The 24479-nt window shown below is 43.4% G+C and overlaps 1 protein-coding gene and 1 long non-coding RNA gene across 3 annotated transcripts in view; one reads left to right on the top strand and one right to left on the bottom strand.

The window, feature by feature from the left end:
* The window catches only part of COX10 (cytochrome c oxidase assembly factor heme A:farnesyltransferase COX10), a 111053-nt gene extending 103707 nt beyond the window's left edge, over positions 1 to 7346 (bottom strand). Inside the window, exons 1-2 of one of the 2 annotated variants that reach the window (XM_089900313.1) lie at positions 6476 to 7346; positions 1000 to 1133 (exon numbers count right to left, since the gene is read on the bottom strand). In XM_089900313.1, the coding sequence (XP_089756439.1) occupies positions 1000 to 1133; positions 6476 to 7079 (738 nt within the window). In that variant the 5' untranslated portion in view covers positions 7080 to 7346. The remainder of the gene's footprint in view (positions 1 to 999; positions 1134 to 6475) is intronic. The other variant, XM_022560934.3, reaches the window with a different exon arrangement.
* LOC111167754 (uncharacterized) lies at positions 6622 to 21390 on the top strand. Its single transcript, XR_016388838.1, has 3 exons — positions 6622 to 6736; positions 7016 to 7320; positions 7863 to 21390. It is a non-coding gene; the product is annotated as an uncharacterized LOC111167754 (long non-coding RNA).
* Positions 21391 to 24479: the final 3089 nt, after the last annotated feature.

Below are 24479 nucleotides of genomic sequence, written 5' to 3' on the forward strand. Positions count from 1 at the left end.
ACAACTAGTTACTTATAGATGCTCCTGGGACTTGGAGCAACCTACCCTGATAACTAGTTAAGCAATTTTTCATTACATCACAAAGACTTGAAATTACATATACTCATCTTAGAAAGGAGTTACAAACTCATGAATGAATTCAGAGTTCTGTTTACATAAAAAAGGCATTAAACATATTTGAGTTTCTCTTGTAAACATCCATTATCCTCGATCCCCAACTTTAAAAGTCTGAACATTTCTGGAAATTAAAATCTCTCATCAAAACAATGTGCTTCATTAAGATTTTAAAAGTTAAAGTGGGCATTTTAAGTTAAAAAAAAAGGTGAGAGAAATGTCAAATAGGACTTCAGAGTATGAATTTGCTATTCTTTCCTGCTTGCACTGAAATCATGAGTTTTTAGCTGTCGTTTCTTCATCCTATGATTCTTTGCCATTTGAGAAAGTGGCAAATGTAAGTTACCACACTGCCGATACCACGAAGTCGACCTGGACAAAAACCTACTGAGCTATATTACCAACGCCCACTGTAAAATGCCCGGCAAATCACAAAGTCAATTTGTTTGAATCTGCTCAGAAGGGCATGTGTTTAAAAGACTTTTGAATACACTGCTGATGTTAGAAAACAGGAAGGTCACACGGTTAAAGCAATTATTTCTGTATTACTGATGTATTCACAGAACTTTAAAGAATTTAAAAAGATGCATCATAACAGTTCAGCTTTTCCTAATTGTGGCCTAGTCAAAACATGCCAGCAGTTTTCAATCTTTTCCCAAACTTAATCAATAAGTTCAAGATCATACTTTAAAACTCAGACACCAGAATTATTCTGGTTTCAGTTAAGTATAAACTGAACAAGGGATTAAAGTTGTGGATAAACTTCAGACCACATGAAATAAAAGTCCTTTTCAAAGAGCACTTCTTAAAACTCTTCGTACAGTCCCCTCATACAGGGAAAGTAAAGGCAGGGAGCACAAAGTAAGGATGGTCTTCTCAACGTACCATGTGCCTGAGGAAGTTAAAGTGCTGAAATGTAACCCACTGTTGATTGACGTTCCTGAGAAGATGCAGGAACCTACGAGGTGACTCCTGCAAGGCTCTCCTTTCTAGATACCAGACACATCCTCCTACCCAGCCTGTAATAGAGAGGAAGGGGGAAAAAATGTTAAAATCGTCAATACTTCTCACCAAGTGATGACTGGACCTACCCAGAAGCAGAGCCCACACCACGGTAAGCAACACATGAGTGATGGGTCAGAACTTTGAAATGACCTGATCCAGACCTGTGAATGAACGGTATTGATCAGCTCTGCTCACCGTTTAAGTGAGTGTAATTCTCCAGCAGGGCTAGGGAACTTTTTCATCTCAGGATCATTAGGCTTTTATTATATCAAATGCTGAAATGACCAAACCATAGATCTTTTTAAGAATAAAATATAAGGCTTCCCTGGCGGCGCAGTGGTTAAGAATCCACCTGCCAATGCAGGGGACACGGGTTCGATCCCTGGTTCGGGAAGATCCCACATGCCGCGGAGCAACTAAGCCCATGTGCCACAACTACTGAGCCAGCGCTCCAGGGCCTGCGAGCCACAACTCCTGAGCTCACGAGCCACAACTCCTGAAGCCCAGGCGCCTAAAGCCTGTGCTCTGCAACAAGAGAAGCCACCGCAATGAGAAGCCCGCACACCGCAACGAAGAGTAGCCCCCGCTCGCCACAACTGGAGAAAGCCCACGCACAGCAACAAAGACCCAATGCAGCCAAAAATAAATAAATTAAATAAATAAATTTTAAAAATTTTTTAATTTTTAAAAAAGAATAAAATATAAAACAATCAGTTCAGTCACTTTTTAAAAAGTATAAAATAAGAAGCAGAATTTTTCTCAATAAATAACAGTAAACTGGAAGATATGTTTCAGATTAATATTTTGGCCATGTCAGGTAAGCCAAGGAAAAGGGAGAGGAAATAGCTCTCAATAAAGTATGAGTCTATGAACCTAGTTAGGAAGAAGCTATTTTTGTTGTATCTGAATTTGGCTTTTAATCATTTCTCTCTAAACCTTCTCTCAAACATCAACAAATCCAATGCTTCCATGTAAGGCCTCATCCTGGGCAAGCCTTCAACAGGACCACAGCACAGACCGCCCCCCCCCAACCTTTCTTTTAAGTCTCTCCTTCCATGGCTTCCATGACCCTAAGGACCCCTGGTTCTCTACCACCCGCAACTTATCAGTTCTCGGGTTCCTGCAGTGGCTCCTCTTGCTGTGTCAGCCACGTGAAGGCAGCTGTGTCATTGCTGTTCTGAGCACTACATACTGTCCCTGAACAAACGTAATTCCAGGGTAATTGTTCATCTTCAACCCATTTCTAGAGTCACTACGCCTCTTTCCATCTGCTGAGTATCTCCACGTGGATGGGTTCTAGTACGTCTCTGAGAATGTTACTCTCACCCTTATCTTTACTCTGTTCCCTACTGCTGATAGAACCATCGCCTACTTGAGATTCCAGGACCACCCTGAACTCCTCCTTCATCACCTAATAATCATCAACTCCAGTCAACTCGGAAACACTGGTCAAATCTGTCCACTACTTTCCCTGCCGCTGAGAGATACAGACCCTTGTCATCCCACACCTGGACTACGGTACAGGCGTGGGATTCAAGCCACTCGCCCTGGCTTCAGTTAACTCTCTTTCCTCTCCAACCCAAGTCCCATAGAGCCAACGGTTTTCTTCTGAAGCCCGGAATACACATCACCTGCCCAAACCTGTACCTATGACTCGCTGTCTCATGCTCTGCACTGCACGCGCCACCGTTCCAGCTCGTGCATCTTCGCTGACGCTGCTTCCTTGCTGGCACGGTCCTGCCTTCCACCCGCTGCCTGTAAAATGTCAAAGTCTCCTTCAACTACCCTATCACTTCACACTGTTTTTGTGTGGCACTTCTTTCTTTCTTTCTTTTTTAAGATTTTTTGTGATTTGGACCACCTTTAAAGTCGTTATTGAATTTTTTACAATATTGCCTCGTTTTATGTGTTGGCTCTTTGGCCGAGAGGCATGTGGGATCTTAGCTCCCCGACCAGGGATGCAACCTGCACCCCCTGCATTGGAAGGTGGAGTCCCAACCACTGGACCACCAGGGAAGTCCCTTGTGGTACTTCTTAATGCAAATATTTCCATTTGTTTCTGCATCATGTTTTTCAGTTCCTCAGGGGTAGGGACTCTCCTTTCCTCCCCTCTGTTACAACAGCTAGCAGAGTGCCTTCCATATAAGAATGAGATGATGTCTGATGACTGGGTCACCCACATCACTCACCTGGACTGTGGGAAGGAGAGCTATCACCACCCCTCAGTAAACATGGCAATTATCTTAGACTGGAGATAAGTCCCTTCTTCACTGGAATCATATTCTCAACCCTCAGGTAAGTATGAAATGCTTATTTTCCACATACATGAATATGTGTTATCTGTATATAGGTACAGGAAGGAACAGTAGTGTTGAAATCAGGCCACTGATTGAAATTTCCTTTGAATTCAGTCCTCCGATAGCAAGGGTCTGTTATCTATTTATTGGATGCTGCGTGTATTTCCTTTTTTGCCTTGACATTGTTCTTTGGGATAATACAATTTCAGTATTAAAAGATTATGTCGAGAAGACATCAAGTTTTATTGTTCTGGGCCTTAATTTCAAAACGAGTTTTGAGTTCCATTGGTCCAATGAGAAACGCACGTTCCTGTGAGGAAAAGAACCACTTTGGAAAATCTCTCTCAAGATTATGTGGGTTAAAACCGAGATTTTACGGGGTGGGCGGGGGGGAAACAGCTAGGAAACTGTACTTTTAAATGATGAAAAAAACACTTCATTTAGTCAAAACACGTCATTATCTCTATGAATCAGTGCCCAGAAATTTAAAGACATTTTGGTCCCATGTAAACAAATGTAGGTTTGAAGATACACATGGCTTATAATAGATGCATTAAAAATCTGGAAACAGGGCTTCCCTGGTGGCGCAGTGGTTGAGAGTCCGCCTGCCGATGCAGGGGACACAGGTTCGTGCCCCGGTCTGGGAGGATCCCACGTACCACAGAGCGGCTGGGCCCGTGGGTCATGGCCGTCGAGCCTGCGCGTCCGGAGCCTGTGCTCCGCAACGGGAGAGGCCACGACAGTGAGAGGCCTGCGTACCGCAAAAAAAAAAAAATCTGGAAACATATGATCTTATCCACTATTCATCATCAACACTGAGTCATGATCGTAGGGCTTTTAAAATGAAGTGCACACGACTTCCCTGGTGGTGCAGTGGCTAAGAATCCGCCTGCCAATGCAGGGCACACGGGTTCGAGCCCGGGTCCGGGAAGATCCCACATGCCATGGAGCAACTAAGCCCGTGCGCCACAACTACTGAGCCTGCGCTCTAGAGCCCGCGAGTCACAACTACTGACCCCGTGTGCCACAGCTACTGAAGCCCACACGCCTTAGAGCCTGTGCTCCGCAACAAGAGAAGCCACCGCAATGAGAAGCCCGCACACTGCAACAAAGAGTAGCCCCCGCTCACTACAACTAGAGAAAGCCCACGCGCAGCAACGAAGACCCAATGCAGCCAAAAATAAATAAGCAAATAAGTAAATAAATAAATAAATTTATTTTTAAAAAAATGAAGTGCACAGATAAGAAGCTGAAAGGTCCTGAAAAGTTTTTAATGGCTATAAAATTCTTTGAAGCTTTAGAAGAATAGTCAGGCATGACCCCTAGATACCTGATACAGTCCCTATTTACCCTTCTGCCACCTTCCCCCCATGCTGCTTCCATATCAAGCTCTTCCAGTGGATCTTCCAAGTGGATCATAGGAGGTTGCACACACCACTTACTAGCAGATCTTTTGGCGATTATGTTCACAGCTTCAGGAAGCTAAGCTGTCTGTTAATTTCCCCCATACCTGCATCAAAAAGACGGGTCCAGCAACAAACCATGTGGACCATATGCAGTCCACTTACTGAACTGGGGAATTCTAAGTAGTCAGGCGGACTTGTCCTATAGGAAGCTGAAAATACAGAACTGAAAGGCAGAAAAGCAGCCAATCTTGAGGAACGCACACTGGAAAAACCTTCCTACAGAGGTGGTAATTCAAGCACTAAGAAAGGATGAGCTCTCTGAGAATGAGTGTCTAGGGTCAGGATCAAACATGCACAGTCGGGGATGGGAGAAGGCAACAAAGAAATTCAAAAAGAACTACAGACCCTTTAGATAAAATGTATCATTATGGAAAATCCCAGTCATACGCAATAGCAGAATACAATGAGCCCCCATCACTGATCCCCCAGCTTCAACAACTACCAAACCTCTGCCAGTCTTGTTTCATCTATACACACTCCCACTTCTCACCCTCCTGCCCTCCTTTTGAACCAGAAGAGACCTTGGAGATCATCTAGTTGAACTGCCTTATTTAATAGGCCCAAAGCGAGTCCATCTCCAACATGGGCCACCAGCAACACATTCGTGACCCATAAGTTATCATCCTAAACTACGGGGGGGAGGGGGGCAAAACAGTTCCCAACCTCCAGTTTAATAACTCCATCAGGAGAAATTTCATTCATTCACATGTAATTATTCAGCACCAACAGTGTACCCCCGGTACTGTGTCGGGCACTGGGGACACAGAGGTGAACCAGAGAGATACCGTCCCTGCCTGCACAAGGTTCAATCTTCTAGTTAGGAGAAACACGTAATAAACCGGTTATAAATAAATGACTACAGACTGTGCTAACCACCATGAAAGAAACAGGGTGATGCAAGAAGAGAGGAGCGGGGGGCTCTCCTTAGATAGGGTGGTCAGGCCTCTCTGAACACGTAACATTTGAGCTGAAACCGAGCCAAGGGGCAGGAAAGTGCATCCCACTTTCAACATATAGCTGTGACAGGTCCTTGGCGTGGAGGGATTATATCAGGGACCACGCTAATGGAGAAAGACAAAAGTCTGGGGGTCAGGGGGTGGTTATGGCCCGCTGTCCGTGGTGGTCATCATCTTTATCATCGCCATCATGACGCTTTATCCTGGAACAAGGCTTCCGGGTTGGGGGGTGGGGGAGAAAAGCACTTGCCCGGTCCTTCAAGCGGGACGTACGAGTAACTTACAAATGGCTAGGACCTAAGGCTCTAATAAGCCAAGAGGCTCGTGGAGCCCCCAGGTTCTACTCCGTCCTCTCTCTCGCAGCCTCCAGTCTCTGAAAACTGAAAGAAGCACCAGACATCGCGCCCAGGGGGAGGAGGAGATGGAGACGGTGCGGACCACCGGGGCCCCAGTGCAAGACTAGACCCTAGCTCCGTGGCCTCTTCACGTCAGGCTACTCCAAAAGTCACTTCCCGCACTGGTGCCCCGCCGACCTCGCCAAGGGCTCCCAAGGTTGCAGGTAGGCGGAACCACGGCGTCACACGTGGCAAAGAGAAGAAAATTCCCCCAAAGTGGTGCCCGAGAACGGGCGCAGTACCTGTCATGACGCGCGAAGAGAGAGTATGCGGGGATGCGGCCATCACGCACGAGTCCGGCGGCCCCCCGGGGTCCCCGCGTCCTCTCTCCTCACCGGCTGCTGGGCGCCGCCATCTTCTTTTCCCCGCCCCCCGTGAGAGGAGCGGGAGCTTCCGGGTCGTCACTTCCGGCGGGCGGGACGCGGAAGTGGAGGGCTTTGGCCTGAGGGGCGTTGACCGACCGCCCGGCTGGAGCGCGCTGGGCTTAGGACACGGGACCTGAGGTACCTTCGCGGGGCGCGAGGAGCGCGGGGCGGCGGAGGCTTCCGAGGAAAGGCCGCGCGCGACGGCGGACCTGCGCCTCCCGCCCCGAGGCCAGCATCCCTGGCCGGACCCGAGGGGCCTGGCCCTTGGGCAGGGCCGGCCGCGGGCTGCTTGCGGGCCGCTTGCAGATACCTCCGGGATACTTTTGGGCCGCCGAGGCGCCGGGAGGAAATGGTTCTGGGGACGGTGCCCCCAGCTTCCAGCCCCATCGGTTACAGCTTTACCATATTCGTTGTCAGATGCGGGGAGCGACGCACGCGGGCTCCTGGCCCCTGAGCCACGCCGAGGAGTCGTCAGGAGCATCTCGGGACGAGGAAGGTGCGTGCAGAGTTTAAGGTTCCAGGCTCCGGAGTGACCTCTGTATTCCTGGCTCCACCTTCTGGCCTCCTGACGTGTCGAGCAAATGACCTAAGTCCCCCGAACCTCGGTTATGTCGCTGTGCGACGGGGATCATAATAGCGTATGTCCCATAGGATGGTTGAGAGAATTAAATGATGTCTCGGCAGTGGGGACCCAGCCAGACTCCTGTCACGGCCAAGAACTGGTAAGTTCTCATTCGTGTCTGATGAGGAGGGCAGGTTTCAGCGCTCCCCGTTTCTTCCGGTTTTGGTGTTGGAGTTCCGCAACTAACAGTGCACTGAAGGAAAAAGATTCGGCATTTGAAAGAGAAGCAATAGGTAACTGGGTTCTAGGAGGGTAATTTCTCTGTCTTCAGTGATAAGGTGATAGGTGGTCACGTGGGTCATCTCGGCTAGCATTGCCGGGCACGTGGGTACCGAGAAGAATGAGACCCCCTGACTGTGTGAGAGCTGACACGGTACCGGTGGGGCGAGAGGGGTTGTCAGTTAGCAAGGTCAGTGTGATGGGGGTGATGTAGAAAGTGCTTCAGAAACCCAGGTGAGGTAGCAGTTCTGTGTGGTTGGTCAGGGAAGGCTTTGGAGATTGAAACTTGGTACTCAGTTGGAGGAACAGTGGATTTTTCCTGCGAACAGGGAAGGTAAAGGATATTCCCTGAAGAGGTAAACAGCATTAAATACTATGTTAAAAGTTTTCAAAACGCCTTGTAATTTTCCATGTGCTCTTTAGAAACGTTTGGTGTTGACATCCACAGGAAAAAGTAACCTCTTTTGAATAACAAGTTAAGGCTCAAAGAGTTTTATTTGCCCAAAGTCACCTAGCTGCTGAGTTCCAGACCAAGACCAGAACCTCTGATACCTGTTACCACGTGATTTCCACCTTGCCTTATGGCCTTATTCACCCAAGCATCTTGAAGAGTCACAGCCTCTGTGATTTGTAAAACACAGAGAATTTCAACCTTGGCTGCCTGTCAGCATCACCTGTAGGGCTTTAAAAATTACAGATGCCTGAGCCACCTCCAGACCTATTAAATTAGAAAGGGTGGGGAATGGATGGAACGGACGTATAATTTTCTTTTTAAAGTATCACAGGTGATTTTGGTACACAGAGCTGAGAATTACTAGATTCCAACTTTTTTTTCTTTGTTTGACAACACGGCTATATCTAAAAGGTTGATTCACATGAGTGTTAATGTTTCATGTACTCCGAAAATATGAATTCCTGAGTTCTCTAGGTTTGTGATAGACAAGAAGTTTAATAGACATGTTCCTCCTTGGCCAACAGATTTTTCTCTTCATTTTCAGTTCTTTCCAAAAATGGGGGCAAGGTCAAGTACATGATTGAATGCATCAGTTTTTATTTATTGAGAGAAACCAGTCAGTGTCATATGGGAAAAAAGGCCTAAATGACGAATACCTTCTGATGAGATTGATCAGGAAGTGCATTCATTTGTAATTAAGTTAGCCTATGTCAATAATCCCAAAGCATAGTCTCCGGAAAAGTAATCCCTGGAGATACTTCCGGGAGGAAGAGAATTCCACTGCCATGTGCGGTGAATTGGCTGCCTGTAGCTGCAAGGGAGGCTGAGAAAGCAGAGAGCAGGATTGTAGTGATGAGCTTAGGCCAGTCACAATCCATCCCCCAGACATAGTGCTGTCTGGAATCAAACCACAGTGATGTTAAACTAAGAAAAAGTAGAGAATGGATTTTGGTTAAGCAGCTAAAAGGGCGTGCCACAGTTTTGTTGAACCTGTTGTTTTCCAAACATTTTGGAAACAAACCCTTTTGTGAAATACCCTGAAAACTTGGGAAGTGCCAGCCTCTCTCACACACACACAGCCAAACAAACAAACAAACAATTTGGGGCTTGGACTATGTTTGTGTTGACAGTTTCCACTTATTCTAAGGTGAATAGACTTCCTGATTTGGAGCGATCTTACTTCATTTGACTTACTTTTCCTGGACAGGTTTCCTTAGAAAACGCCATATACAAGCTCTGCCCTTCAGTCACTGTAGATTAATAGGACATGTAGAGATGGGCCTCAACAGCCATATAACTGCACCTTTTCATCTTATAGATTTGGCAACTGAGGTCCAGAGAGGTTAAGTAATTTACTCTGAGTGATAGAACTTTGTCTCCAGACACCCAGGCCAGCATTTTTCCATCTCATTATATTGTCTTTCTTGTCCCTGACTCTACCTGTGGCATCTTCACTAATGAAATTAAGTAGGGCTTCACAATTATATATATTTCTTTGACTTTGGATTTTTTAATTTTTACATTTCAAGTAAAATAAATATGTTTCTTAGATTTTTGTAGAATATGTTTTTAATTACCTGCTTATTTTGTTTAATATTGCTTATGACAAGAGACATAAAGAATTAAAAGCATTATTTTTAGCTAAAAGCATAGTTTTAATTAGCCCACAGTTACTGAAAGTTGAGTTGTATTCAATTTTATGTTAATGTGGTCATTAAGCACAGTTATCACTTGCATATGTATTTTTAAACGTGATTCTGAATAACCAATGTAAAGCTTTGTACTTTGTCTCTTAAAACTAATGTTATCACGATTTACCTAGATAATGGCTTAGCACTCAGTTAAAAACCAAGCTACCCTCAACTCCCACTTTGTCCTGTAGTGGATTTGCTTCAGAATTTGAAAGCAGAATCTCAAAGTTTCTCCTTGGAGAGTCTGTACTGAATCCAATCTGCATTTTATTCCGTCTGATGTGACTTCTGAGTGGATGCTAACTCTCTCAAAGCCTTGGTGAATTTACTGCAGTAGATACAGACGTAGCTTCCTCTAGGCAAAATCCCAACCTAGTATGCAGGATATAATCAGTTAGCACAGAATTATCCATCTAAAAGCAAAATAGATTTCAGAGCCCAAGGATAGGCAAAGGATCTGAAACGAGTTTTTCCAAAGAAGATATACAAATGGCCAATAAGTACATGAAAAGGTGGTCAACAGCATTAGCAGTCAGAGAAATAAGACTTAAAATCAAATTGGAAACCTGATGTGCTACTGCTGGGAATGTAAAATGGTGCAGCTGCCTTTGAAAACAGTTTGGCAGTTTTTCAAAAAGTTAAATAAAGGGCTGTCATATGACCCAGCAGTTCCACTCCTAGATGGAGAAATGAAGACATACTTACTCAACAATAGAAAGACAGGGTTCTTCCCCTGGTCCCATGATGTTGGGGGTAGCTGGTGACAAGACAGGCCTGGTTTGCTTCGTGCTTGAGGGAGGCCTCCCTCCTGCTGTGAGAAGGCCGATGCTCAGGCTCCTTCCAGTGAGCTGGGCTCCCACCAGATGTAGCTCTGCTCACCAGCGTCAGGGCTCCCACATAAGTGTGTGTGTCCAGAGCCTCAGTGTGATAATAAACTGGCGTTTGCCCACGCTTGTCCTCCTCTGGAGGCTTAGCAAAGGTGACCACTGCTACAGTAGGCAACTCAGGTGTGGGAAGCGTGGAGTATTTCAGGACCCTGCCTTTGGCCATGGCTTCATGGTGGTGATGCTGGGTCAAGTCAGGTCAGGAGACTGGTGTTAATTAGGCAATCGAAAGGGTTAAAAAGAACTCTAAGTGTCACAGAGGTAGCAGCTTCAGAAAGTAGCTACCACCTCTGTAACTGGATGATGGGGAATGAGGTCAGGATTATTACAGTGTGGAAACCGAGAGGAGCAGGCACTGCTCTACTGATGCCGTGATCTCTGCGGGGAACTGACCAAGCTGGATCTTAAGGTGTTAGGAAAGCTGTACGTGGCCTCAGCCACTGCTGCTGGGGTGAAGGAGCACTGGAGTGAGGTGCTCAGGGGCGCAGGCAGATGGGAAGCAGGTGGCAGGAGGGACCCCTGCCCTCTCCATCCTGCAGCATCACTGTCCCATCTTGGCAGAGCCGAGCGGTGAGAGAGCCTGCAGGAGTGTGGTTTGCAGACTCCCAGCTCCAGCACCAGCAGGCACCGGATACAGGGTAAGTGTGGAGCCAGGACAGATAACTGCTGTGAGTTCTTAGGTGAACAGACGTTCCACTGTAAGTGTACAGATTAGGGTTTACAAATCAGCCTCCTATGAGCTTGAATAACCTAAATCAGTTCCTCAGATCTCTTAATAGTTCCTCCAAGGTAACCAGTAAGGATCCTGGTCCAAGGTCACTCCAGTCAGACATTACCCCTCAGCTGTAACCTTTTCCAGCTCTACACCCCAGGGCTGATTCCATCCAGGAGCTTGGTGACATCATAAGTGGAAAGCGAAGTTCAGGAATGCAGGAAAATGAAACAGCCGCAGGGAAATGAACTCGAGCAAATTCTGTTCACTGCCGCGGCCTTCCACCTTCATTAATCAACAGGCCACGATTTTAAGGGAAGCAGTACCTGCAGTCCAGGAGGTGAGTCACGATGGCCTCCAGTCAAACAGAGGGATCTCAGCCACACTTGCCCAGAGTTCCTGACAGCCTGAGAGGCCATGTGACCCAGTTCTGACTAGAGAGAGAGAGGGAGAAACCTGCAGACAAGTTTTCTAGGAAAGACCTCATTCACTACTGAAGGTGTTCAAAGGGCGGTGCTCTGGGCCTTTCCCTTCCTTTCATTCTCAGGAAGCAGGGCTGAAAGTGGAATTTCTGGCACTGAGGCAGCCGTCTCGCAATTGTGAAGTGATAAGGAAACATGCCAGGGAAGGTGGAGTAGGAAAAAGAGAGCCCAGATTCTAGATGAACTGGTTGGGCCCCTGCTCCAAGCCTGGAGCATCTGTCTGCAGACTTACTGCTGTAAGCACCCTGTTCTGCTTAAGCTACCTTCCGGGTTTCCGGTTCGTCGCGTCCCTGCTGGGACATTGAGAGGTAGGGCTGGGGAGCCGAGTGACCTGCACCAGAGCTTGCGGAGGAAGACGGCATGGAGAAGCAACCCAGATCACGCCAGACCGCTGAAACGCAGGCCGTGTCTAACAAGAATAACACAAACTCGACATGGTAGCTGTTTCCAATAGGATATAAACCCACAACGGTTTAAATAAAACAAATACAAGATGCAGTTTTGTGCAGACTAGCTTCTTATCTTGTTGCTTGGCTGTTTACTGTGCACCCGGTTCCTTTGCTGATGTCAAAATGTCCTGCTTCCCCACATCAGGAAAGTATCCCTTTTCTCTTTTCCTCCTCCTTGGAATCTTGAAGCCTCGTGAAGAATATGGTGGAATGCTCCAAGTGTAGCAGGAAACAAATCCTGTTGGGCACTACTGGTTGAGAAAATCATAACCCATAAAGAGCATCCCTAAACACCTAAACACACATTTTTTTATTAGTTACCAGGAACTCTTAAAAATGGTTCTTATATATTCTGGTAAATGACCTGTCAGTGTTATAAAACTAGAGAATTCCAAGGTACAAGGAAATTTGCTAAATGCAAATTAAAGAAGAATCCCAGCAAGGTTATTCTCGGAACAAAAATAATTAGCAAGCTACTAAGAAAGCATAAACATCAGATCTTTTCTAAAATTAGTTATTAGTTCTCATCTATGGATCTTCTTTCTCCCTGCATTTGTACCTTTAAGACAATTGATAACAGGAAATGAAGATGTTGATTTCTTTTTTGAAATAAGTATCAATGCATATTTGCAAAAATATGCCATTTCTTTAGCATTTACGGTGCATTAAGTGCTTTGTCATGACATCATTTACTTTTCTCCAGAACCAAGATGTGTGTCATTCCCATTTTCAGATGAAGAGCTTGAGACCTTAAAAGATTTTAAAAGATTAAATAATTTTTCCAAGTTCACATAGCTAGGAAGTAAGTACCACAACTAGAATTTAAACCTACCTGATTTACAAAGGATGTGTTCTTAATCCTAATACTGGGCCGTCTCCCATATTTTATGTATTATAGAGTCCTCATTATCTGGCATTTTTTCATACTAGAATAGAGTTTCACATTTCATCAAACAAGTGAAGTTATTGTAGTCCGGCCTCAAAAAATTACTTGATTTTGCGTTTTCTGACTTGGGTTCAATTTCCTTTGACCTCAGTTTCTGGGTATATAGAACAGGAATACTAATACCAGGTCCGCCACTTCAATTACATTGCACTTTCAGTACTTAATGAGAGTTCATGTCTGGACACCTTCAAATAATACTCATTCCGGAGACCTACCGAATCAAAAATCTTTGGGGGTGGGCCTGGGAATCCAGAGTTAAGCAAAATGACTTTATTATTTTTTAAAAATCACATAAGCTTTGTGTAAAATGTCAAGAGTGCAGAAAAAGAAAGAAAGCATTCCCAAGAGAAAGGGTCCCCAAGGAAGATGGTGATGGTGATGGTGGTGATGGCGGCCATGATGATGATAACAGCACAGACACCCCCTCTATTTCTTAGATTCTTCCTGTGTCCCAGAATTTACATACCTTGTCTCATCTAATCACATTTCACCTTCGCAGCAACCTTACAGCTAACAGACGATTATCCACATTTATAGATAACGTAATCGAAGCTCATAGTCTGAGAAGTCTGTATTAGGTTCCTAGGGCTGCAATAACAGTACCACAAACTGGGTGGCTTAAGACAGCAGTTATGTAGCGTCCCCCAGTTATGGAGCCTGAAGTCTGAAATCAAGGTATCAGCAGCGCCATGTTCCCTCGGAAGCCTCTATGGAGCATCCTTCCTGCCTTTTCCAGCTTCTGAGAGACCCAGGCATTCAGTTCCCAGGCTGTGTCAGCCAAACTCCCATCTCTGCCTCAGCCTTCACATGGCAGTCTTCCTTCTGTGTCTGTCTTCACAAGGCATTCTATGCTCTGTGTGTGTCTCTGTCCAGATTTCTCTCTTTTAAGGACATAAGTCTAATTGGATGAGTGCCCACCCTAAGGATTTCATCTTAATTTGATTACATCTGCAGAGATCCTATTTCCAAAGAAGCTGACATTCCCAGATCCTTCAACATGTCTTTCTAGGGGACACAATTCAACCCATAATACTATCCAAGGATACAATGGCTAGTAAACTGCAGGACTGGATTTGAACCTGGGTGATGCTAGAGTCTGGCCCCGTGGCCGTGAGCCACCACATATCCTGTCTCGGGAAGACACTCGGGGACGTTGTGCTGCAGTGCCTCGAGCAGGGGGAGGTGTAATAAGTGGGGAGAAAAATCTTGCAACTGTTCAGGAATAATTTATTTACAAGAGAACAAAACTCTGGGTGAGTCTCCGACATTTCCTCTGCAACAGTTAGATGCCAAGTGACTCCACACAGTGTTCTGAGGGGGAAAAAGTTATGAGCTAAGAACCTTATACCCAGCAATTTCTCTTTCAGTGGGACAGGCAGGCGTTCTCAGAAATGCAAGGGCTCAGAAAATATTCCACGTGTTGAAAAACTATTTGAAGATACATTCCAGTGGTTCAGAGGGTTTGAGATTATAGAGACCAGAAAAAAATCTCAAAAATAATTTAGAAACCAACATAGGGATTGCCAGCTTTTAACTGTGTAAAGGCATTTATAACAAATCAAACTACCATCTAGTGTTCATGTAATGACTTCATAAAAGATTGATCATTTTAATGCCAAAAATATTAAAAGAATATAATCTGATAGCTACTTAAATGGAATAGCTTAGCTTTATGGAAAAAATATTTGTATTTAATATATTTTACCCCAGAGGAGCGAAGAACTTTTTCTGTAGATAAGATCTCACCCATGAATGGGTGTTTGAGAATCAGGAGCTCACAGGAACCTAAATAAGGACAAGTGAAAATGTGTTCTGGCTAGCATTCAGGATTTATGCCACTGGGGGGAAAATATGATTTGAAACTGACCATAATCATTTCCATCTTCTCAGGAAAGTTTCAGTGGGAAAATCAGTCTTTGCAGTTGCTACTCCCTTCCACATACAGAGGGTAGAAGGAAGGAGATAACTTATTCCCTCAGCTGACATCTGGGTTTCCACTTAGTCTTTCCAAGTTCTCATGAAAACACCCATGAAAGGACCACTAGTTTAAAATAATGGTTTGCATTCGCACATTTAATTACTTCTCCCTCCCCGATTCTCTATAAAAAGAACATGTCTCCATTTCAAACTGAGGGTTTGCCCATTTGGCTATAATTTCTGAGAATTTCTGCAAATTAGAGTACAGGTGAGGCCAGAGTAAGAGAAGAACCCATCAGTCTATGATTCCTGACATATAAAGGGTGAGACTCATGTATGGAGAAAGAGGAGTGGCCGCCTAGCAAAATTCAACCAGTACCTCCCTCCCCAAACTCAGAGCCAGAGGGGCTGGGAGCCAGGACAAACAGAATCTGGAAGCCAGTGTATCAGGTAGAGACACAGAGGCTGCTTGAAGCGTTCAATCACACTTATACTTGGAATGAGTTCCGGGACTAAGTAAAGGGCAGCGGTGAAGCTGGCTTAAAATTGAGGAAGTGGGTGTGAGTTGGGAAATGCTGCCCTGGAGCCTTTGCCCTAGAGCCCTAGCTAAGGGTAAGCTAGAATGACAATCAGGAACAGAGACTTTGAGGCACCATGGTGAAGTTCTTCCCCCATATCTGTTCCCTTCCTCACCTGCTAGGCACACGGACCTTCTATATGGTATGAAGTAATACTATGGTAAATCAAATCACAATTTCCCTATCACAGTAACTACAGAGATATCAATCCGAAGACACACTGAATAAGACATTTGCAACCTTTCCTAAGGGACTATACAGTGATAACAAGTCCTCAAATCTAAATGACTTGACACCAACAAAAGGGTTTACTTGCTCACTTAAAGCTTGATGCAAGGTGGGTGACTCCTCAAGGCTGCCATCCTCCAAGCAGTAACACAAAGATCCAGGCTGCTTCTGTGTTGTGGCTCCACCTTTCTCAATATGTCCTGTATGGTCACCACCTTATCAAAGCAAGAGACTCGCGCGTACGCATCAAAAATGGCAAATGTCTTTTATACTCCCAATCCATTGCTCAGGACTAATCAAATGTCCCCAACATAACTGCAGTGCAAGGGCATCTGAGAAATGTAGGTAAGCAATGAAACATACGGGTATTGCTCTGCCACAGGGACATAAAAGAAGACTTGGATAAAATGAAAGGCATACCATGCTTCTGTATCAGGAGAGGTAATATTGTAATGATGTTAATTCTCTCCAGTATAATATAGGGCTGTAACATAATCCTGACACAGCACTTAATAAAATAACCCCCGAGTTCTTCAGGAAGAATAAATGACCAAGAATAGCCAAGAAAAGTTAGAAAGTAAAGTGAATATGGCAGGGCTGTCCACCAAGGTGTTAAATGTATTGTGAAGCTCCAGTTGTTCAAATAATTTGGTGGTGCTTGCCCGAGAATAGATACCAAGATCATTGAAACAAAATGACAAGTCTAAGAACAGACCAAAGGGTATATACACATTTAGCATGTTTAGATAAGAGCAGCATGCTAAATAAGTATGAAAAAGAATATTTAGCTGAAGCATTTAGCATAGGGGCCACCGAATCAACACTTGGGAGGAATGTTAAGTCTGTACCTCACACTGAACTCCAAAATCTATTTCAGACGGACTGAAAAGTTTAAATGAGTTAATAGAGGGAAATAAAGGCTTGGGAAGGACCATCTCAGCATGACTTAGGTCAAAGGATCCATAAAGATGCATGCGTTTTTCTTTTAACCTAAAAGTTTTAAACTTCTCTATCCCAAACGACAGATCAAGCTAAAAGGCAATCAAAAATGAGGAAATCAACTGCATCATATATGACAGACAAGGGAGTACCACTATTAACATGTGAACAGCTCTAGAGATAAATGGTAAATGCACAAAATTATATGAATGAAAAGACATGGGTTTTTTTTGATAAACATAAAAATTTCAATATCATTAGGGTCAAAGTACAAATTCAGAAAAACTGGTATAGTCTTCTACCTACTGAATTGGCAAAGACTTAAAAAAGTGATAATTGGTGCTGTCAGGGTGCAGGGTGACAGGGAGTATACATTTGTATCCAGTTGGCCCTCCATATCCACGGGTTCCACATCCGTGGATCCAATCAACTTCAAATCAAAAATATATTTGTTTAAATTCCAGAAAGTTCCTAAAAGCAAAACTTGAATTTGCTACACACCAGCAACTATTTACATAGCATTTACCTTGTATTAGAAGTAATCTAGAGATGATTTAAAGTATATGGTAAGATGTGCATAGGTCATATGCAAATACTACACCATTTTATATAAGGGACTTGAGCATCCATGGATTTTGGAAACTGTGGAGGTTCTGGAATCAGGCCACTGTGGATACTGACAACTGCACTCTCTCTGGAGGGCAATTCGTTAAAAGTCTCCAAAAGTTTCTACCTGGGCATTCTACTTCTAGGAATTTATTCTAAGGAAATAATAATACATTTGTAGAAATAATTATTTATTAAAATCGTCATCCAATCTCAGTTTTAGGAGCAAAAGTTTGAAAACAACCTAAATGTTCAGTAATAATTCTCGGTAAATATCCAGTATGTCTTGACTGAATAAATTGTTTTATGTCCACATGCACAGACATTGTAAATATTGTTGTAAAGTTTGTTTATAGGCATTAAGATGTTCATAGGCTATATTTGAATGAACAAAGCAAACTACCTACAGTATGTTCCTATTTTAATTTTTCAGAGTTTATATATGCCTTAAAAAATTCTAGAAACATACGTTCAAAATTAACAGCAGTCACCTCTGGTTGATAGAATTAAGGCAATTTAAACTATTCTTTTTCATTCTCTGTATTTAAAAATATATGTATTCTACAATAAGTATGTCTCACTAAATTAAAAAATGGAGAAGGTGGAGGGAAAAAAAAACTGTGAGACTCCCAGAGTGGCCACTGCCAGGGTCTGACGTGTGGATCAAAAAAAGAGAATGACTGTTGTGCCCTCATGGCTGCCTGAAAACACATATTTCAGAGTTGGCTGCATGCTTTCTGGTAGCTTTGTATTCCAAGGGCTGAGGTTTGCAAACAAGCTAAGCCAAGTACAGCGTGTGCCCCATCAGGTGGTTTTTGGAGCTCACCAGGGATGAGTAACGCTCGCTCATTTACCTTTGGAGGAGTCCGTGCGGGGCGCCGAGGTGTTGACGGAACCTGCGCTGACAGCAATGTTTATTTATATCTCTTCACCATCATTCACGGCTAAATCGGGGGCTTTCTCCGAATTTGCTCACAGTTTGCATTTGCAGTTCTCTCCACTGGTGATCCCTGGTTGGATTTGGCTGGGCTTGAGCAAATGAAGAGGAACTGAGACGGTGAATGGGGCTGAGCGCTGTGATTCACGCGTGCTAGAGGCTGTTGCTTACACCATACGCGTTGGAGATGCTAAGGTCTCCAGACTTCTGCTTTGCACCTTGAGGACTAATTCACATCTGCACTGCTCATGCTAGAAGATGTTTTAAACTGTGTGACTCTGTGTGTGTGTGTGTGTAGCCAGTTGGGGTGGGGGGAGCCCTCATAATGTTCCAGTTAGGGGTGAGCCGTTTGTATCCATTGAATGTCTCTATGGAACGTGAACACTCATATAAGCCTCTGTTTATTATGGAAAATCTCAAATATATAAAAATCAGAGAGTTGACCCTCCCCAAATAGGGGTACATATAATTGCATCAGCAATCATCAATGCATGGCCAATCTTATTTCCTTTATAATCCCACCACTGTCCTACCCCAACTATTAGACACTGCAAATGCCAGCAGCTATGGAGTTCAAGTTGGAAGTCTTAGAAACTCTTCTATGTAATTTGTGAATTGTGGGGTGAGAGAGAATAGAGCAAAAGATTAGGGAGCCAGATAGACCTGACCTGAAGCAGGCTGGACCATTACAATTTGCTGCTTGGTTGATCTTAGGCCACTTAAACTTTCTGATCCTCATCTGTGAAATGGGAACATAGTACATAGCTTGTAGGACAACTGCATTAAACCCATGGTGCAGTTAAAGTACCAAGCACCATTCTCTGTATCTAGCAGGTCCTTAATTGTTATTTTATTACTAATTCTACTCCTCTATCTAGAGTAGAAAACCTAAAGTATAGAAAGAGAAAGTCCTTCACAATATCAAAATTTCCAAACAGGCTGATAAATAACCGTTGTCCACTTGCTGAGGTCACTACTTAGGAATGAGTACCTTTTGAGAGTAAAATCTGTAACTGGCCATCGTCATTAGTGTGAGCTGCTGCCTTCTCACTGTAAAGGATAAATACGTACCAGTTTTGTCCAAAATTTCACCAACATGGGCATGAACAAATGTTTTTAAATTCCCCCATTAGCTGACCCCTTGTTTGGGTTCAGTGCTAGAGATGCAAACAAGGTGATCGGTGTGCCTTCATGAGTCAGTGTCGATTCGCTTTTCAGCCTAAGTCATCATCCTGCTACCGAGGAAACGAAAACAGAGCAGGTCGGTTGTGATGGGAAGCTAGGGTGTTAGGGAAACGTGACGTCTGAGGAGCTACTTCTCAGGTGGTTGGACCTACAAAGTGAAACAAGTTGGGGTGAGTCAGGGGAGGCGGGGTGCTGGGAGGACGGGACCTGGAGTAGCCGGGAAAACGTGAGCGCATGAATCATCTGGTTGGTGTATGCGGAACAGGAAGAAAAGTCACCGAACTTGGAACTGGGGAGCACTGTGGACAGAAGTCAATAGGCTCTCCAACCTGGTTCAGGTCTGTGTGAACTCAGCAAGGCCTTCCAGCTCAAATCAAGAGGAGTGAGTTTCGGAAAGTCAATTAATTTCTTAACTGCTCTTTCCAATTAATTTCTGACCTGAGGCAAGTCACTCTGCCCTAATAAGTATTCTCCTTATCAGCTGGGCTTTGAGAAGTGGGTTTGTCTATCATGTCGAAAGGGTGTGCCTGTTAGTAACTGTGCTTTTGCAGTGGACACAGAAGTGGGCAGCTCAGGTCCCACTTCAAGGGAGCTCACAGCACCTTCCAGATCCAACTCAGCTTTTGAGCTGAGACCACATTGTTTCTAGAAGGCCCCCAACCAATGACTGAGCATGAGATGAATCTAGGGCTTGGCCATCTCTGCCCGATGTGGGGCTCTTTCAGGGATCCCCATTGGATTAGCCTAAACCTTGTCAAATCCACATGACAATCTGAGGCTCTCCCTGGGAGAGCATCCTGCCTGCTCCAATAATCTGCCCTGAAGCCTAACTCAGTCCCTGAAGATCTACCCGACACATGTGGTATGGAAATAATTCCGAAATTACAAGGAACAGCTATAACAGGATGATAGCAGACTTAAATCATAGATGCTCAAGTTGCAAAAGTTTATGCCATACACAAAACAGCCGTATTTTTAAAAAAGACTTGGCACTGTGATAGTATTCTTTCATCCTGGAACTAACATTTCAGAGTTCTGGTTACAAGCCCGTGTTTCCCTTAGCCAGGAGTTTCGTGACCAGTTAGACAATAACCACATCCCTTCCCAGCCTTCCTTCTGTTCTTTTCTGTCAGGTCCATGACCTTTTAATTTTGCCTTTTTGAAGTGTGCTTTTCTTTTTTTAAATTGAGGTATAGTTGATTAACAGTGTTTCAGGTGTACAACAAAGTGATTCAGTAAAGTATGGTTTTCTTTAAGATTTTCAGAAAAAAGTTGTGTTTTGTTTTTTTTAAAGTGATGTCTTATATATTATCAAGACAAGAAAAGTCTCTGTTGAAGTCATCTGGATCCACACATCTTATTCATTATCCAGTTCAACTATTGGTCAACATTTACTTACAGGGGTCCAGTACTGGCTAGGAATTACATTTTGGTTGCTGATAATGGTGTCCCAAATAAGGTGGTGTAGACAAGAGAAAGTGTAAAGAAATCCAAAACGTGATGGCTTTCTATCAACCAGACTGTGTTAAACTACAAATCCCAGAATGACCTTTCCTGTGTATCTCCAGGTCGAGTGGGTCGCAGAGAGGTTCTCTGGGAGATTTGGAGATAGAAGGGCCATCACAGCCATTGTGTAGCTCACACATGTTGTCATTACCTGCTGACTCACCTTATCACACAATGAGATGAGCCAGCACCTGGGCCCACAGTTGCTCCATCTTTTCTTGGATCCGCCTTCAGCTTCTCTGACACCTGCCCCTGGGCCAGGTGTACCCATTTAGCTCGGTGATGAAGATGCCCAGTTTCTAAAGGATATTCACACCACTAAGGTCAGAGGCAGTGAGATCTGACACTGGTTCAGTCTGTCTCCAGGGACTCCGGGTTGTGCTTGTGGGTCCCGCTTGTTCTCTTCCTCCTCATTTCCATCTTCCTCTCTCCACTGCCTGCAGCCTCCAGCATCAGCATCGGGTGCAAGGACAACAGCCTTACAGATTCTGCTTAACCTGCTCCTGCGATTGCCTAAGGTCCAGACTCTGTAACAGAACACACCCATCTAGGGATTCTGCTTCTCTGATGGGACCTTAGCTGATACGCAGAAGTGGACAGCCCAGTGTTGGAATGGAGGACGCACCTTGTCTTTCAGTTCAGCCATCCTTACCACAAGTGCTTCCATCCTCAGGATGACAAGGTATAGCCACCATACTCTGGTCACTATTTCCTGTTCCTGGCAAAGAGGGGAAGAAGAGAAAGCCAAAAGGGGGTTTTCCTGGAAGCTCCATGTGTAGCCCTAACCTTGGGAACGTGAAGTCCTGACATCTAAACTACCTCTGTGCCTTCAAGGAATATGTGACTGAATAGAGTAGAACCTTGGGTGTAGCATGGATTCTATGTAAATTGCAGATGAAATTCAGTGTCTAACGGTGATGTGGAGGATGAAAATAACTTATGCTGAGCTTTTTGTAAAGGGGAGGGTACACTTCTATGGGGAAAGTTTTCTGGAAGAGGTCACTTTACACTCTGATTTCAAGAAGGTAAAGGATGTGGCATAGTGGAAAGGATAGAGGGAATTATACAAATATGGTGGAGTGAGAGGTGGGAGAAGTAAGAAAGTAAAAATAAAACATTTCTGATTTGAAACAGATTATGCATTTGGTGTTAATGACTGTGTACTCAGGTACTTTAGATTTCAGGGTATATGTCTGAATCTGTGCACATATGAGATGTGCATTTTTGTGAAAGAGAAACTTAAATAATGTGTATTTTCCTTGTTTACCAGAAAGTTTTCTTTGTATAGTAGAGGCTTTTAAGTACAGAAAACATAAGACAAAAAATCTGTATTAGAAAAAAATGTGTCTCAATTAGGAAACGAACTTGATGACACTTCTTAGGACTTTTCCATGACTGTCCCCTTCAAATTATAACTAAGGTGAATTTGGTACAAATGCTGGAAAGCTGAAGAGAGTTTAGAAAAAGCCAAATAGGAAAATTTTTTTTCATTCATCACTTCCATCCATTGCTTTATAGAGAAGGTAGCTGGAGACCTTTATTTACCATGCCTGCCTTTATTTACTAGGCTGCTGCTTATAAAATGGGTCAAATGTCCTATTTTGTTTTAATTTTGTCCTATTTTCATTTGAACTCAAACTAATTTGTTCCTTAAAAATGAGAAGATGAACACGCTGAACTTAGGTACCTTAAAGTATTTTAAGAATTGACAGAAAAATCAGTACTTAATACAGATTATTATTTTATCAAGAAATTATGAAATATTTGTACTATTAGAAAACTTTGTCCAGAATGTACGACTTCAGTATATATCCATTATTTAGTGTCAGGAAAGTTTGAATTTGCTTAAGAACTCCTTAAAGATTGCTGTTCAGAATTATGCCATGAAAAAAAAAAAATCAAACCAATAACCCCACCTTTTTCTAACGAACCACCTCATTTGCCAAGTTAAGAAATATAGAAATATGCACTTAGTGCTGATTTAATGCATGATGTTACATGGTATTAGAAATGTCTGTCTCAGAAATAAGTAATGGTACACAACTGGTCAGAAAGTGTAGCAGGTATGATTCTCAGGCCACAGATACAGGGAAGCAAGAAATGTTTCTTCTTTGGTGTACTTTATTCCATTTTTTTCATAACCACTTATCTTCTAATCCAAACTTCTATTCTACAATGATGGAGGTAACTTAGCCAATTGTGGGTTCATGGCCCTTTTCACTGTGACTTAAAGGAAAAGTTCAACAAGTTCAAGAACTAACAGGATAAATTGAAAAAAATTACTTGAAAAAATATATAAGAAATGTTGCTGACACAACTGGACATCCACATGTGAAAAAACGAATCTAGACACAGAATTTCCACCTTTCAAAAAATTAACTCAGAATGGATCATAGAACTAAATGTAAAATGTACAGCTACACAACTCCTGGAAGATAACATAGGAGAAAATCTAGGTGATCTCGGGTTTGATGATAACTTCTTAGATACAACATCATTTAAAAGCTTCTGCTTTCACTATGAAGAGAATAAAGAGACAAACCACAATCTAGGAGAAAATCTTTGCAAAACACAAATCAGATAAAGGACCAGTATCCAACATGTATAAAGAACTCTTAAAATTGAATAATCAGAAAACCCATTAAAAGTGGGCAAGAGAAAAAAATTTAAAAAAATAGAAATGGGCAAGAGATCTGAACAGATACCTTGCCAGAGATGATATATGGATAGCAAATAAGCATGAGAAAAGATGTTCAACTTCATATGTCACCGGGGAAATATAAATTAAAACAATGAGATGCCACTACACACCTATTAGAATGGCCCCAAATCCAGAACACTGACGATACCAGGTGCTGGTGACGATGAGGAGCGACAGGAAGCCTTATTCTTTGCTACTGGGAATGTAAAACAATAGAGGCACTTTGGAAGACAGCTTCAAAGTGGAACTGACGGTTTCTTACAAAACTAAATATATTCTTACTGGATGATCCAGCAATTGTGCCTGTTGGTATTTATACAAATGAGTTGAAAATTCATGTCCACGTAAAACCCTGTTCACAGGTGTTTACAGAAGCCTTATTCATAATTGCCAAAACTTGGAAGCAACCAGGATGTCCTTTAGTAGGTTAACTGTGGTCCATCCAGACAATGGAATGTTATTCAGTACAAAAGAAGTGAGCTATCACCCATGCAAGACATGGAGGAGCCTTAAATGTGTATTACTAAGTGAAGAAACCAGTCTGAAGAGGCGACATACTGTATCCCAACCATATGACATTCTCAAAAAGGTAAAACTATGGAGACAATAAAAAGATCAAAGTTGCCAAAGGTTTGGGGAGTACAAGGAAAGAATAATAAGTAGAGAACAGAGAGTTTTTAGGGAAATGAATCTATTATTCTGCAGGTTACCATAATGGTGACCTACATGTCATTATACATTATACATTTATCAAAATCTGTAGAATGTGTACCACTGAGAGACGGCCCTAATGTAAACTGTAGATTTAGTTAATGATAATGTATT

The sequence above is a fragment of the Delphinapterus leucas genome, chromosome 19 (assembly GCF_059928025.1).
Source record: "Delphinapterus leucas isolate spDelLeu-1000000601 "Yukka" chromosome 19, BTC_Dleu_Yukka2, whole genome shotgun sequence".
Taxonomy (NCBI): domain Eukaryota; kingdom Metazoa; phylum Chordata; class Mammalia; order Artiodactyla; family Monodontidae; genus Delphinapterus; species Delphinapterus leucas.